The sequence below is a fragment of the Elgaria multicarinata genome, chromosome 1 (genome assembly GCF_023053635.1).
Source record: "Elgaria multicarinata webbii isolate HBS135686 ecotype San Diego chromosome 1, rElgMul1.1.pri, whole genome shotgun sequence".
Lineage (NCBI taxonomy): Eukaryota > Metazoa > Chordata > Lepidosauria > Squamata > Anguidae > Elgaria > Elgaria multicarinata.
This window is the reverse complement of record NC_086171.1, coordinates 64146838-64162348: the sequence shown is the minus strand read 5'-3', so window position 1 is coordinate 64162348 and position 15511 is coordinate 64146838. Positions and strand designations below refer to the sequence as shown.

Genomic DNA, 15511 nt, shown 5'->3' with positions numbered 1-15511 from the left:
GAATAAAAAGGTCTTCAGCTGGCGACGAAAGGAGTACAGTGTAGGCGCCAGGCGGACCTCTCTGGGGAGCTCATTCCACAACCGGGGTGCCACAGCGGAGAAAGACCTCCTCCTAGTAGCCACCTGCCTCACTTCCTTTGGCAGGGGCTCACGGAGAAGGGCCCCTGTAGATGATCTTAAGGTCCGGGTAGGTACATATGGGAGGAGGCGTTCCTTCAAATAACCTGGCCCCAAACCGTTTAGGGCAAAGACACAAAAGATGCTCACTCGGGGCAGAACTATAAAGGATGCTGCTTTAAACATCAACCCTGTGTCAAGTGTGTGTCAAGCTGTCCCTCTGTAACATCGAACACAATTTACGCAAAGACTTGACATCATTACACTGTGCATTGCCCCATTCCTGCTCCACATCCCTGGCTACTGCTGTTGGGAGCTGGGAAACAGTAAGGCTGTCAGAGAAATCCGTCTGGAGGGAGGAGTTTGCTGAGTTTTCATTAGCTCGCCCCCTCTCCCTCCGACTTCAGCTTGTTTCCCCATGAGCTGGCTCGACTTGAACTGTATTTAGTTTCGTAAATAGACATGTGCACAAATTACGGACGCCGTTTGTGCAAATTACGCAAATTTGCAGTTGCAGTTTGTGCAAATTCCTGTTTACGGGGAAGAAAACAAAGACAGTTCCCAGATTTCAGGAAAAACCCACGGCACAGCTTGCAAATGCAAGCCGAGCCGGGGGTGCCGTGGAAAACTGGCAAGCGCCAAAAGGGACAGATTTCCCGGTAGCCAACTTCCCTAGGAAACACACAGCATAATAACAGTGTAATCAATGATTTCCACATTGATTACAGATATGACCCTGGCGGTGATTGAGGATTCTGCTTCTCCTGTTGTTTTGGATACTTTTCAGTTTGTTCAGCCTGAAGATGTGGACAATATCCTTGGAGAGGTGAGACCCACAACCAGCGCTCTAGATCCATGTCCATACATCCTGATCAGTTCCACTTCCAGAAGGGGGTGGTAGAGTAGATGTAGCAAATACCTCTTTGAGTTAGGGGATTGGCCCCCTAGGTCTTGAAAGAGGCCATGCCGAGACTTCTCGTAAAGCCTTTCTTTCGCTTGGCTGACCTTAACAACTTCTGACCAGTCTCAAACCTTCCATTCTGGCACAGAATTTCAGAATGTGTTGTAGTGGATTAGCTCCAGAGATTTTTGGATTTCACTTATGGGTCCATTCAGTCATAGTATTGGTTCTGTTAGATTGCTCAAGTGCTTTTGATATATTGAGCATGGTGTCTTTCTGGGTGACCTGGCTGAGGGCCAATCTAAATGTTCATCTAATCACACATAGTGGTGCTATGTGTCATGTGCATGCCCGTTCCGTCTGGCATTCGCACATGCTAGCAAACCGATATGAGAGACTCACATCATTGAGACTTCTTTTTATTGAGGAAATCTCATGATAAAGGGCTTAAGGGTTACACACTCCAAAAACACACTTAAAGCTGAATGATGGTCAGGACACTTTAGGCTGTATTCCTGATACGATGCTTCAGGCAATCACACAGAGGTGGCGGGAATTCTTGAAAGGCTTAACAAACCATCCCAAGGGAGCTTCTCCAGACACCACATATGCTGGTAACTCAGGGGATGTGACTAAAGCCTAAGCAAGATCGAGGGTGGGCATCAATCTCAGGCACAAGAACTCCCCTGAAAGCTCTGGGGGAGCTCTCTGTCCCCTGAGTCTGGCAGGGAAGAAATCTAACTGTCCCACCCAGCCTGCCGTACGCTGATCTGACCAAGGAAGGTACAATCTCAGGCACAGGAACTCCCCTGCACATAACGTTAGCCCCGGGGGAGCTCTCTGTCCCCTGAGTCAGGCCACATACACACATACAATCCACAGCAAATGCAAGTTCAGTTCTATGAAAAGCCTCACAGTACTTTTCATGGCACAGTCCTTAGAAATCTAGAGTCTAAACAGCAGTGGGTCCATTTGCAGAGTGCTTTCAAAGTGTCAGTCGGAGATGGATCCAGGCAGGAGGGATTTCAGGCCTTGCATCGAGAGATGAAACCTAACAAAAGCTCTTCAGCTTTTGCACCAGCATATAAAGGTTTGTTCAAAGCCACTTGACAGACAGGACCTGTGACCTGTAAACCATACCTATGTGCTAATAGGGCGGGACTGCTCCACCCACTAAGATGCTGCTGCAATCTGAGTGACACTCCCAAACAGTGGCCCCCACCTTTCTACCATACCCAGGTTCCCAGGGAAACCTTTTACAGCTGCAAGGCCACGACAAGGAGTGAGAGAGCTACTCCCATGAGAAACTTTGACAGAGATAAACTTGCAGAGACATTGACATTCTAAAACTATTCTTAATAAATTTACCTATCTTCAACAAGGCCTCTGGCCTTGTTGAAGACTTATATGACTTATACCTGACACTATGTGTGACAGTTTTATTTGCCTTTGTGTGAGAGCACATGGCCCTGATTTGGATCGGGTCTATGGCACTCCAAATGGAAGTGCCCCCCACCCTCTCATTTTTGTTCTGAAATCCTCCCTTGTGGCAGGTTCACAATTCAGGGATGCTCTTGCTTCCATTGCTGCTCTTGGATGATCAGGTGATTGTGGTGGCCAAGAGTCACTTTTATCTGTTTTGGCTACTGTGCTAGCTATGAGCTTTCCTGGATGGGTTAGTTCTACCTACAGTGATGCATGCCTTGCTTGCATTCAGACTAGAGTACTGTTGCATGCTCTTTCTAGGGGGCTGCCTTTGAAGAGTTGAGCGCTACAGAAAGGATATTTATGTCAATTCTGAAATAACTGTATTGGCTTCTCATTGGTTTCTGGACCCAATCCAAAGCGTGAGTGGCGATCTTTGGTTTCTGGGCCTAATCCAAAGTGCAAGTGGTGATCTTTAAAGCCCTAATGGTGTCTAGGATATCACAAGGACCACTTTTTTCCATATGAACCAATCTATTCTTTTAAGATTTTCTTATGAAGGCCTTCTCCAGGTTCCTCCACTGGCCGTACTCTGGTGGAGCATTGTCTGGGACTAGGCTTTCTCAACAGCAGCACTTGAGACCCTGGAATTCCCTGCTGGATTCCATTTCACCACTCTTTCATTGCTATCATTCCAGCATCAGGCAAAGCCTCTTTGATGTTTGGCTGAATCCTTCTAGATTTTCTCTGATGCTGGTCTGTATCCTGTAGGCTTAATTTGATTTTGGGGTCGGGGAAAATACGTTGATAATTTTCTAATAATTCTAATATATATTCTTTATATATAATGCTTATGTATTTTAATTGATTGTAAGCTGCCTTATAGGTGTCACTGGATCTACACAAATATACATTCATGAACTTCTAAATATGTATAAGTTATTTTTTAAAAAAATAATAAGTTGGGTATTACCAAGTATTGTTGAAAAATATTTTGATGTTCTTCATTCTCATGTGCTTATACAGCAAGACACCTTTAAAATCTATATTGGAGTCATTGGCTAGGTTCACACATCACTCTAACCCAGCGTGGTTTAGGATATTGTCTGAATGGAGTGTGTTTTCTGCAAGGTGAGTTGGCGTGTTATCACAGCACATTTTCGGCAGGGTGGCCTGTTATTATGCAGTGTGGTTTATTTTTCTTGAACCAGCCATCTTGGTTTACTTTTCTTGAACCACCCATTTTCTCAAACCAGCTATGGCTTGTTGTTGGGTTGTTCAGGGTGGTTAACAAGCCGCACAGCAAGTTTAATGAGCAACCTCATGGAAAACGGGCTGCATTCAGACAACACAACAACCCACACAGGGTGGGTTGTCCTCCAATATATTGCAGGAGAACTGCAGTGTATTATTAAGTTGTGTGCCTGTTTAGGCTTCTTTTTTTTTTAACTTATACTCATTTCAGGTCCACCAAGCAAAGAGGTTCCAAAATCAATATACACACTTCTCTTTCTCTTTTTATATATAGTTTCACTTAACATTGTACCACAGTTAAAAAAATAAAAATCATTTTTCACCACAACCTCAGGAAATGTTTTTGTTTTTCTCTTCCCCCAGCTTACTATAATGATACCGTTTTCCACTGAAACCACTGGATCTGGGATACCTATATCTCTAATTATACACCTTAAAAGAGCATGCAGGAGAGTTGGGAGTTTTCTTGTTTTAAAAAAAATGTGCAATGGTTATCTTTGGTGTGCCAAGTGGGCAGGAAGCAGCCGCTTCAAAGCTTCTTCCTTCCAAGATGGCCAAACAGGATGGGAGTTCCTTAGTATGATTTGTAGGGAAAGAGGAGGACTGTAGAAATCCGTCAGCTGCCAGTTGACAGTCACCAGGAATTGTAATAATTCCCTAAGGGCTGTAATTCTTTTTAAAATGTCAGTTGTGCCAGAGGGATCATAAAACTAAAGAGGTCCCATAAGGTATTGTCCCAAGCATTTTAGCCAGTGTGATGTAGTCATTAAAGTGCTGAACCAGGGAGACCCGAATTCAAATTCCAGCTCAGCCACAAAGCTCACTGGGTGCCCAGCAGCCTGATGCAGAGTACAAATGAAATTATGCCTTTGCTAGAACAATTAATTTGATTTTATCTTGTAAAGATATTTCTTTTGAATGTGCTAACTTTCACATTAATGCAGCCTTGCAAACGCGTTCAGCCATGTATGCTTCTCTTTCACCCCAGTATGCTGCCTTCTTCCCTCTCTCCTTGCCCTTCACATTGTTATAACTTACGCTGTATTCACAGGAAGCTAGCAGTCTGGCAAGATCCCATGCTACTGCATGTCCATGTGGACAGAGTAAATCACATGCTTCTTTTCACCAGGTCACCAGGCAAGGCAAATGTTCACATTGCCAGGATTCATACTATTGGCTCTGCCAATTGGCACACCCTCCTCCTCTATATGGTCACAAATATAGGAGGAATTTTAGATTATTCAAGCTGAAATAAAGGCAAATTATAGGCTGATTTATACACGTATTTGATTTGGTTTATCTCTGACTTCATTGAAGAGTGATGTGTTTGAGATGATACGAAAGTTAGATGGGTGTTAGATCTATGATGACCCAGGCCATGGCTAGACCAGGCCTATATCCCGGGATTGTCCCGGGATCATCCCTGTGCATCCAAATGACACACAGAGGATCCCGGGAGCAGGCAGGGATGACCCCTCCATTTGCCTGGGATAATCCTTAGGTCTAGCTAAGGCCCCAGTCACACATGCAAGTTAGCATTGCTTGTTGCAATCAGTACATGATGAACATGAATGTGTGGACCAGCCCTATGTTAAATGTTCTTCCAATGTTAATCTGTCTCTATATAGGTAGTGAGATACATTCATTCAGCCATTTTACCCATGTTATTTTGCCTACAGAAAAAAACATGTACACCCAGATGCTATCATCATGATAAAAGAGGATGTGTCTGACTTTCCATCTGTTAGTGCCGTAATGCTAAGACTGTGGAACCTAGCACCTTAAACTTGACATACATATTAAGGGGACCCAAGGGGTGTGCACCTCGGGGTTATTTTGTTTTTAAAACACATTATTTTTTCATTAATTTTAATGTGTCCATCTGGTTGAAGCCTGCAGTAACATCTTCAGTCACAACAGACTTCCTTGTTAAGGCAGACTTCCTTAACATAGCTTTGCAGTTGACACAGTTTGATTGCGGGAGAGATTAGTAGGTCAAGAGCTGAGTTATATGGCTTCTCCCTCCTCACTTTTGTGGAGTAGCCCCCCCTCAGGAGAATGGAGTGGACAGAACCCTTCATCAGGACATTATTGGAATGCACCATGGCAAGGGCCATCTCTGGAGCACTGGCAAGCAAAGCTTTATTCAAGTCAGCGTGGGCATGACAGCTATGCAACTTTGCATGAAGGATTTCCTGTATTGAACAAAGAGTTATTCCAACCCATGTGAATCCATTTGCTGGTATTGCATGTGTCATTTTCATTTTATGCTGGGGATGTTTCATGCATTATCATTTCCCTAAATCCATGCACAGATGGACATGCATCCATGCGAAGACTGCATCACATGTAGTTGTGTCGAGATCCTGGAACCAATTGTGACTTCCCAACAATAATAGAGAATGTATCCAGAGCTAGGCCATCCTCAACAGATGACTGTCCAACCACTGCTTGAAGACCTCCAGCAAGGGAAAGCCCACCACTTCCATAACTAATTGGTTCCATTGTCTAACTGCCTACCATCAAGACATTTCTTTTAATTTTCAAGTGAAATCTACCATCCTGTAACTTAAGCCCATTAGATCTTGCCCAGCCTTCTGGGGCATCGGAGAACAAGTCATTGCCATCTTTTGTGTGACAGGTCTTAGGGTATTGAAAGAATGCTCAGACTTCTGCTCTCCAGGCTAAGCTCACCCAGTTCCTTCAACCTACCTTCACAGGATTTATTTTCTATGCCAATGATCGACTTCATTGCTCTCCTCTGAACTTATTCCACTTTGCCTACATCCTTCTTAGGGTAGAACACAGAATGGGACACAATACTCCAGATGAGATCTGATCAGTGTAGGACAAATTGGAAATAATACTTCCTGTGAAAACTACGGTTGTATTAATTAAGGGTTGGACTTGTTTTTAATTCTTAAGCAGAGAGAGCCTCGGCTATTGGGCAGTATAGAAATGAAATAAATAAAAAAGATGTTTTCATACATAATTTTATCTTGCCGATTTGCTTTATTGCAACTTGATTTACAAATTAATAAAACATGATGTTGCCTGTTTTTGCTGAAGATGTGTCGGGGATATCTTTTTTTGTGGCTTCCTTTTGGCATACTTTTCTCATGGCATTGGGAAAGGGATTTTCATTAGTGGCTATTTCTCCAGATTGGATTCCCCAATGGAACCTAAGCACATTATAACGGAGTAATTGTCAGGTCCCATGGCTTCTTTGCCCAAAGAGCTCGCTGCTAATTCTTTAATCTGGTTTTTTTTTTAAATGTTAGCTAAAAATGCCAAGAAGAGCATCAAATCTAAAGAGAGCTTTACTTGGAATTGTGGGGAATACCTAAGGTTTATGCCTAGTGGGTCTCGTTTCTGCAGATTACATCAAGTGTTACCCAAACAGATATTTTCAGTACGCTAGCAAATAATTAGTTAGCTATTAATTACAATAAATTATATCCTGCTTTTCCACTTGCCAGACTAGCCATTGCAGGTAGCTAGCAACATTCCAAAGAACAATTTAAAATCGTCAATAATTAAACCATTGAAACAACCGAAATCTAAACTATTGAAACAACTGAAATCTGATGCTAATTAAAACATCAGATTCAGATTTATTTATATATTTACATATTTATTTATTTGCCTATTTATTTATTTGAGCCGTTTCTGTATTGCCCCATATCCAATAGATTCCAAGGTGGTAATTAGCAAAGATAACATAAAACAATAAATAGACAGTAAAACCATAATGTTAATAATAAAATGAGATGGCAACTAAAAGCATAGAGCAGACAAAGGCATTTCTTGAATTGAAATGCTTGGGAGAATAAAAAGAAGGCACTTGCAGAAGAGCTTCAGCAGAAAGTCACAAAATACTAAAGTTAAGAAAAGGAAGAATGTAGATCAGGTGGACAACAAACGGGAAGCAATCACTTTAGCACCGTAGCTTCCTGGTAGGGATACTTCCTATTATCCACCCATCCCATCAGATTCCTTCAGCCAAATGTTACAAGAACAACGTGGAATCCACACAGCGACCATACTATGCCAATAACACATGAATTGGGTCTCACTTAATTTAGCCAAGTGGCAACCAGGCCTTGTCCTGGAGTTCCTTTTTATTCAAAACTGCTCCTGGATTCCTATGTGATGGCTATAGCAAGAAGCAACTTTTCCATCTGAAATTGCTATGGAATTTGCAAACTTCTCAGGGATACACATCGGCACAGTTTAGGGTGACCATATGAAAAGGAGGACAGAGCTCCTGTAACTTTAACAGTTGCATAGAAAAGGGAATTTCAGCAGGTGTCATGTGTATATATGAAGAACCTGGTGAAATTCCCTCTTCATCACCACAGTTAAAGCTGCAGGAGCTAGAGTGACCAGGTTTAAAAGAGGGCAGAACACCTGCAGCTTTAACTGTTGTGATGAAGAGGAAATTTCCCCAGGTTCCCCATATATACAAATGATGCCTGCTGAAATTCTCTTTTCAGTACAACTGTTAAAGATACAGGAGCCCTGTCCTCCTTTTCATATGGTCACCCTAGCACAGTTACTCTCTTTCAGCCTTCAGCATGTACTTTTGAAATGCTGTCTGTTTGGGTCAATAACTGTCAAATCTAGAGAAGTTCAGAACCCCCAAGAACACTTCCAACATAGCTAACAGAATATAAAGAAATATGATCTTTCAACATTTTTCTCCAAATCTCAACCCCAATATTTTTTTTTTGAGCTTTAGAACGGACAATAACAGTTGTAGCATTCATGTATTTTTCGTCATCTTTTATGCCCTTTCATCTAGGGTAGGAAGTAGAATACGTCAATGCCATAAATACTATTGTATGGTATTTTTGGCCTAGCTAAATTTAGGATGTAATGGAAATCTCTATTTGTTTGAATTTTCACTTCAAGTTCCTGCTGAGTAAAATCTTAATTTTTGGTGTTCAAGGGATTCATAGGGAGGTCCTACATTTTGTTTTATCAGAGCTACTGTGAAGCAATCCAAAATAATTATTCAGAACAAACAGTATTTTTAAAACCACAGGGTGATCATGTTACCCTTGTGTTTTTCCATCAGCCCTAGAGCAAAAAGCAACATTTTTAGGTGTGGAAGAGATATTATGAAGTGACTTTCCCCCTCAATTTACATTAATTAAAGTACTCTCAAGAAAGCACACCCAAAATACAAATTACCACTTCCTGAAAATTTATATTGTCTAGTAAGATTGATAAAGAAGAGGTGTTCCTTTCCCACAGCAGTGTTGCATTCTCTGAGGTTCGTGAAAGCACCATGGAAGAGAAACCTGCATTACTCTTGTAGCATATGAATAACATATGAATGAAGTACATTACTTATAGACTACCAGAAAGTGACATTCAGTGTTTGTTGCTTGGAGTAAATTATTGAGGCCCTCAGAAAATAGTTGACATCAGCTAAGTTAGGGTGACCATATGAAAAGGAGGACAGGGCTCCTGTATCTTTAACAGTTGTATAGCAAAGGGAATTTCAGCAATTGTCAACAGTATGCATGGAGCACCTGGTGAAATTCCCTCTTCCTCACAACAGTTAAAGCTGCAGGAACCCTGCCCTGTTTTCTATCTGGTCAAGAGGGCAGGGTTCCTGCAGCTTTAACTGTTGTGAGGAAGAGGGAATTTCACCAGGTGCTCCATGCATACTGTTGACAATTGCTGAAATTCCCTTTGCTATACAACTGTTAAAGATACAGGAGCCCTGTCCTCCTTTCCGTATGGTCACCCTAGCTAAGTAATAAGGCCCACTGCAGAAGTAATGTTTCCTGCTTTCTTGACCGTTATCAAGAAATTGGGAGTTCCCCAAGGGCTTGCACACTTCCTTCTTTTCCCCTGCCTTTTGTGAATTTCCCTTGCCTTGACTCAAGGTGCATGTTAACTTTAACTATTATGAGCTCTAAGATAGAGTTTGAAATCAGCTCCAAGCCCTGGTTTCAAACTCTGATTTAAAGTTAACCTTGAATGCTGCAGCATGGTCAATTCCAAAAAGAGAAGAGATTTGTGAGAGAGAAGTGGGGAAGGAAGTGAACCTGCCTGTTGTTCCTGCCCTCATAACAATTATTAAGTGGTTTATTTATTGCATTTTTATGCCGCCCAATAGCCGAAGCTCTCTGGGCGGTTCACACAAATTAAAAATTGGGACACATTACCTCTGCACTAGTCCTAAACTGTGATGAACTGGATAGTATATGTGTAGCAGCTAGGCTTTTCCTCACAGGAAAAGGAACAAAATGCAAAATTAGTCCACTATTATGCATTACTTTTGAAACTATATTGCAAAATTGCTCTGAGGCTCAATGAGATGACCAAAGTTGGCAGAAAAGCTTCCTTGAATGACAGCTTGTTCACCACTACTTTCCCTTAACAATGAGCAGCCACAGAAGAGCATTGTGATAATGGGCCTCTTCAGACAACACGCTAAGCCACGGTTAGGCTGCTAACCCTTATGCAGCAAATGGCTAGTGAGCATGTTTTTAAAGGAAAAAAAGTCTAACCACAAATTAATATTTTTCAAAAGTAAAATTAATTTCCTCTTCTGTGCTATAGGCCTAAAATAACCCTTTCCCATTTATCTCAGAAATAAGGGATCAGAGATCTTAACATATTGGACACATCTTGCCCTCCTAGAAGTATACTTTTCCCCTTCTGTGCCACCTCCCCCCCCCCCAATATTTTTTTTCTTCTAGCTCTGCCACGGCTTATAAAATTCCTGCAGTCCCACTCAGGATTAAAACACTTTGCGTCTGTTCAGACAACACGCTAAGCCATGGTTAGGCTGCTAACCCTTTTGCAGGAAATGGTTAGTGAGCATGATTAAACTATGGTTATGTAGCCACCATGGTTAGGAATGGTTCACATGACACACTAAGTCATCGTGCTTAGTTCAAAATGCTTAACCACTATGGCATAGCCTGTCATCTGAACAGGGTCAGTAAGACCAAAGAGTCATCTGCATTACAGCATGCTGGTGTTCTGTCACAGATGCTCTCGGATTCTATGACAAACTAGTCATTGTAGAAAGGGCTCCTTGAAGGTAGAAAGTTTTAAAGTTATTGTTATAATGCATATGTTAACTATAACCTCCATCACAATTATCTTTTGAAAACAGGATGGGTTTTTCAGATCTGTCCATATAAGTGTTTTCAAAGATTTTTTTTTAAAAAAAATATGTTGGCATTTTTTGGACTTTATTGAAAATTATTCTACATAATTGAGACTCAGTAGTAGCATTCTCTTGGCCTATTGCTTCTATTCCTAGACATTGCTTGCCAGCAGGGGATTTTCTACCATCTAATTAAATAGAAAGCTTATGTATATATCCCTCTGAATAGATGGACTACTTTTTTCTGTTCTGCTGTTGCAGCAGGGGGTCATAAAATTCAGACTATATTGGAATGGAAAGTTTGTTCAGTCAGCCTGCTGTGAAGTGAATAAAAATGTTTATAGGTTCTTATAAAAGAGAGAATGGGAAAAAGTCGAGCCATGTTAATAATATAGTTGTGAAATCTAATTTAATAATTTGTTTGTAAAGGGCATATCTAAAGGCAAAATAACAAATCTCAAGTTCTGTTAGTGTTTTTTAAAGTTTATTTTATTTACCTGCTTGCCCTCCCTCCCCTTCCCCCTCTTTCTGTAACGAGCTTTGATTATTGCAGAAGTGAATAACACTGAACAAAAATGTTCAACTCTTTCAGTCAAACATAAATCTGTTAAATTTTCACACCTTCATTTCTAATTCTACTCAATTCTACTCTGTTCATTTATTTATTTAAAACTTTTTTTTTAGCCTTGCCTATTTTAAATAAACAAGCCACTTCCCAGGTAGTCAAACAACCAATTACATGAAGCCAAGAAACGATATGAAATGTACGGGAATTCCTATATCATTTAGTTACTTACTTATTACCCTGCTTCTTTGCCTAGAACCAGGATCCCTGGGAGCCTTAGATCATAAAACTGTAACAATACAAAAATCATAAAATTCTAAGAAATGTAAAGTATCAGTCAAATAAACGTACGTGCACATATCAGTTTATCCTAGTAAGACATCTGATGGCCTTCACATGCCCTGGAAGATTTGCTGGAATAATAATTTTAAAAGTCATATCATTTTTCCAAAAGCTCAGTGTCTTGCTGATGTACTTCACAGCAAAGGTGTCTGCTTTGTACTTCACCAGGTAGTGCATATTAAAGTGTCAGGGTCCCTGCACCAAGAGGATTTGACCCTATCCTGCACCTGTTTTGTTTTCCATTTCTGAAAAAGACCCAGAATTGAGGCCCTCCCCCCAAAAGAAGTCTTATGCATGTTAACTGTGTTCAGTGGGACTTACTCCCTGGTAAGTGTGATTTGGGTTGCAGCCTTAGTTATTGCAATTCCCATTCTGGAGTATGGCTTGATGCTGGTTGTCAGTACATGTCCAGACATTTGCCATTTTGGAGAACAGAAGCCCTGTTTTAGCTCTTCAGAACCCTCCCCCCCCCCCGGTTGAAATGTATGGGGTGCTTCATATGGCCCCCATAATAGTATTTGTTCTCAGCAACCATGAGAAAAGATCAATTTTGGTTTCTCAGCCTATGCATTTTCATAGGCGTATAATTTTTATTATTTTATTATTTATTATTACATTTATATCATGCCTTTTTTCCTCCAAGGAACCCAAGGTGGCACACATAATCCTCCTCCTCTCCATTTTATCCTCACAACAACAACCCTGTGAGGTGCATTGGGCTGAGAGTCTGTGACTGGCCCAAAGTCACCCAGTGGGTTTCCTTGGCTGAGTGGGGACTAGAACCCGGATCTCCCGACTCCCAGTCCGACACGTTAGCCACTACACCACACCGGCTTTTCAGTCCAAGACCTCACTCAAGTAACAGCTTCTCTTAAGCCCCATCAGAACTGACTCCCCAATTCTCGATTCAAGACAAACAAACAACCCTCTGCATGTTGTACAGGCCCAAACTAGTCACTGACAAGGCCTTGACCTGAGGTCAGCTTGGTCTGAAGCTTCTTGTGTGGTTTGATATCATCCAAGTATTGCTTCTAGTCCCTGCCATTCAAGCTGCCTGAGAGTGTGCTTAAAATAGATATCAAATAGCCAATGCATAGGTTGTAGTTCCAAAACCAATGGAAATTGTGACTTCATCCAACAAAGATTTTGAGCTTCTTAATTTAAGGAAAATTAACGCCATCAACCTCTGGGCAACCCACGGTCTTTGAGGGAACCCTAAAGTGTCCGATAATCCGGGTGTTGCATAAATCTGTGAAAGCTGTTTCCCCTGCTCTGGTGGTATAGCAGCCAGCTGACCAAGGAAGAGGTTTACAAGCTGTTAGACGATTAGCACTAAAATGGGGCCTTAGTTCCTTAGTCAGGCCCTTGTCTACTAAGTTAATAATGTGTAAGTCTTGGATTCTGTAGTTCCTCATTCTTCTCTGAAAAACCAGACTAGTGTACAAAACATGTAACGTCTGCTGAAGCCATTGATACATGAAGCCACAGGACTGACCTGTGTTGATGTAGCCTGCATTTGAACTGGATTTCCCCCTGCCTTGCACCTCTAATCCATCTTTTAGGACAGGGATGGGCAACATCTGGCCCTCCAGACATTGCTCAACCACAACTCGCATCAGCCCTACTCAGCATAGCCAATGGCGAGGGACCATGGCAGTCACAGGCCACCCCTGCTTTAGGAGAAACGACTGTGAGAGACCCATCTCTTTAAATGTGGGTCTACCCCAATCACATAAAGGCAGGGATGGGGATGGGGCTGAAAGACCAAAAGGGGTGCATGAGTAGGGGATGCTGAACTCTATCCCTGCCCACAGATTATCTCCCTGTAGTCTCTGCCCCACCCACCCAGCCATGTCACTAAGTCTTAACCAATGGCTGATACTGGATGTGAGGGTAGCTGGGAGAAAAGTGCAAACGAGGCGGGGATGTGGGACATTTTTGCTGGCATAAACAATTTTATAAGACACTTGGCAAAAGTTAGCTTGGAACAATGTTGTAACTTATTAGGGAAATGTTAATTCTTGCTGTTCAATGAATCCTTTTATTGTGGTAAGATCATGCAATATATATATATATATATATATATATATATATATATATATATATCAAAGTCCAGAAAACTTTCAGTTAAAGTGCTGTGTAAGATGGCTACTATTGAGAAATTTGTTTGAACCAGCTAAAGAACAACTTTGTAACATTTTGAAGCTGATAATCCGAAAAGCACTCGTCAACATGAGCAGCTCTCTCTCTTTTGTTGGTTGACTGAGCCTTAATACTCACTCAGACTCCACAGTTGTTGAAAACATGACTCGTTTATTGAACAGGGCTAAATGTATTTACTTGTTTGGATGAATATTTTTATCCCACCCTTCTCATGCCCGCGCACCACTCAGAGAGGCTGATAACCAGTGAAAATCACAATGTCATGAAGTACAATAATCCGTACACTATCCTGCAGCAACATCTCTGCTAGGCCAAGGAAACAGAGGGGGGCATCTGGACAGTCAGCTGTACTTGAGGGTGTAGTGCACGGTAGCAACAGACCATAATGTATGTGGTTTGCTCAATATGCCTTATGTGTTCCTTCATCTGCGCTGGCTGCCAAGCTTTGGAGATCTCCTTTCATTTCAGAAGTATATTTGACCAATGTATTTTTCTTCCTCTCTTTTCAAAATGAAGGTACCAAAATATCCAGCGAACGATTGCTACAGAGAGGACAGAGGACGACAGTGTTGTCAGCACTAGGGTAGACAGGCTCCCTCCTGGAGGAGGCAGTGATTCTGAGGCAGATCCTTCCCAGCCAAATTCAGGTAAAACACTTTTACATGGCTCAGTCCTGTTCCAGGTGGCATTCATCTCTTAGCACCGTAGATACAAGCTTTGGTATGTTACAGCAGAAAGAGCTAAGTGAGGAAAAGGCAGCATGGGACAACAACTGTTCTTTGAGTTATGACCTAGTTGTTATTGAGGTTAGGTAAACCTGTGTCAGGGCTCTACTACTTCAAACTGCAAATGCAGCAGGTGGTTGTTCCAGGAATAGGGATGTATGAGAAATTGTTTCAGTTCATTTTTTATCAGGATTTACCCAGCTCACACCTTCTGGACCGAACACGGATTTGGATGCAATTTGCGGATCAAGTCCATCCATTTTCAGAGCTTGCATGGGTAGCATCCAATGTCTTTCCATCAATGCAAATTATGTTGTACTAGCATAAGGGACCTCTAACGCAATGCCAGTCTCATCATGCAATAGTTAATTAGTGTGATGGGATTGCCTGGAAAACCCATTGCACAAGAAAACACTATTGGCTTTGCACTAAGATCCCCTACAATAGCACAACATAATTTGCATTTGTAGAGTGACCGGATGCTGCCTAATGTGAGTCTGCAGCATCTGTACATTTGAAAAATGCTTAGGAAAAAATGCGTACTTTTGAAAAATGTGCACAAATATGCTTTAATCAATGAGAAAAGAACATGTGCATCTCAAAGATGCACACAACTGATGCATACATTTGGAAAAATATACACAAACACACACACAAAATTAGGGTGACCATATGAAAAGGAGGACAGGGCTCCTGTATCGTTAATAGTTGCATAGAAAAGGGAATTTCAGCAGGTATCATTTGTATATATGGTAAGGTGACCATATGAAAAGGAGGACAGGGCTCCTGTGTCTTTAACAGTTGTATTGAAAGGGAAATTTCAGCAGGTGTCATTTGTATATATGGGGAACCTGGTGAAATTCCCTCTTCATCACAACAGTTAA

General features: G+C 41.6%; 1 protein-coding gene across 2 annotated transcripts in view; it reads left to right on the top strand.

The window, feature by feature from the left end:
- The window catches only part of HECW1 (HECT, C2 and WW domain containing E3 ubiquitin protein ligase 1), a 241410-nt gene that overhangs the window by 167360 nt on the left and 58539 nt on the right, over positions 1-15511 (top strand). For both annotated transcript variants that reach the window (XM_063129464.1, XM_063129455.1), the window contains exon 13: positions 14419-14549. In XM_063129464.1, coding sequence (XP_062985534.1) covers positions 14419-14549 — 131 coding nt within the window. The remainder of the gene's footprint in view (positions 1-14418; positions 14550-15511) is intronic.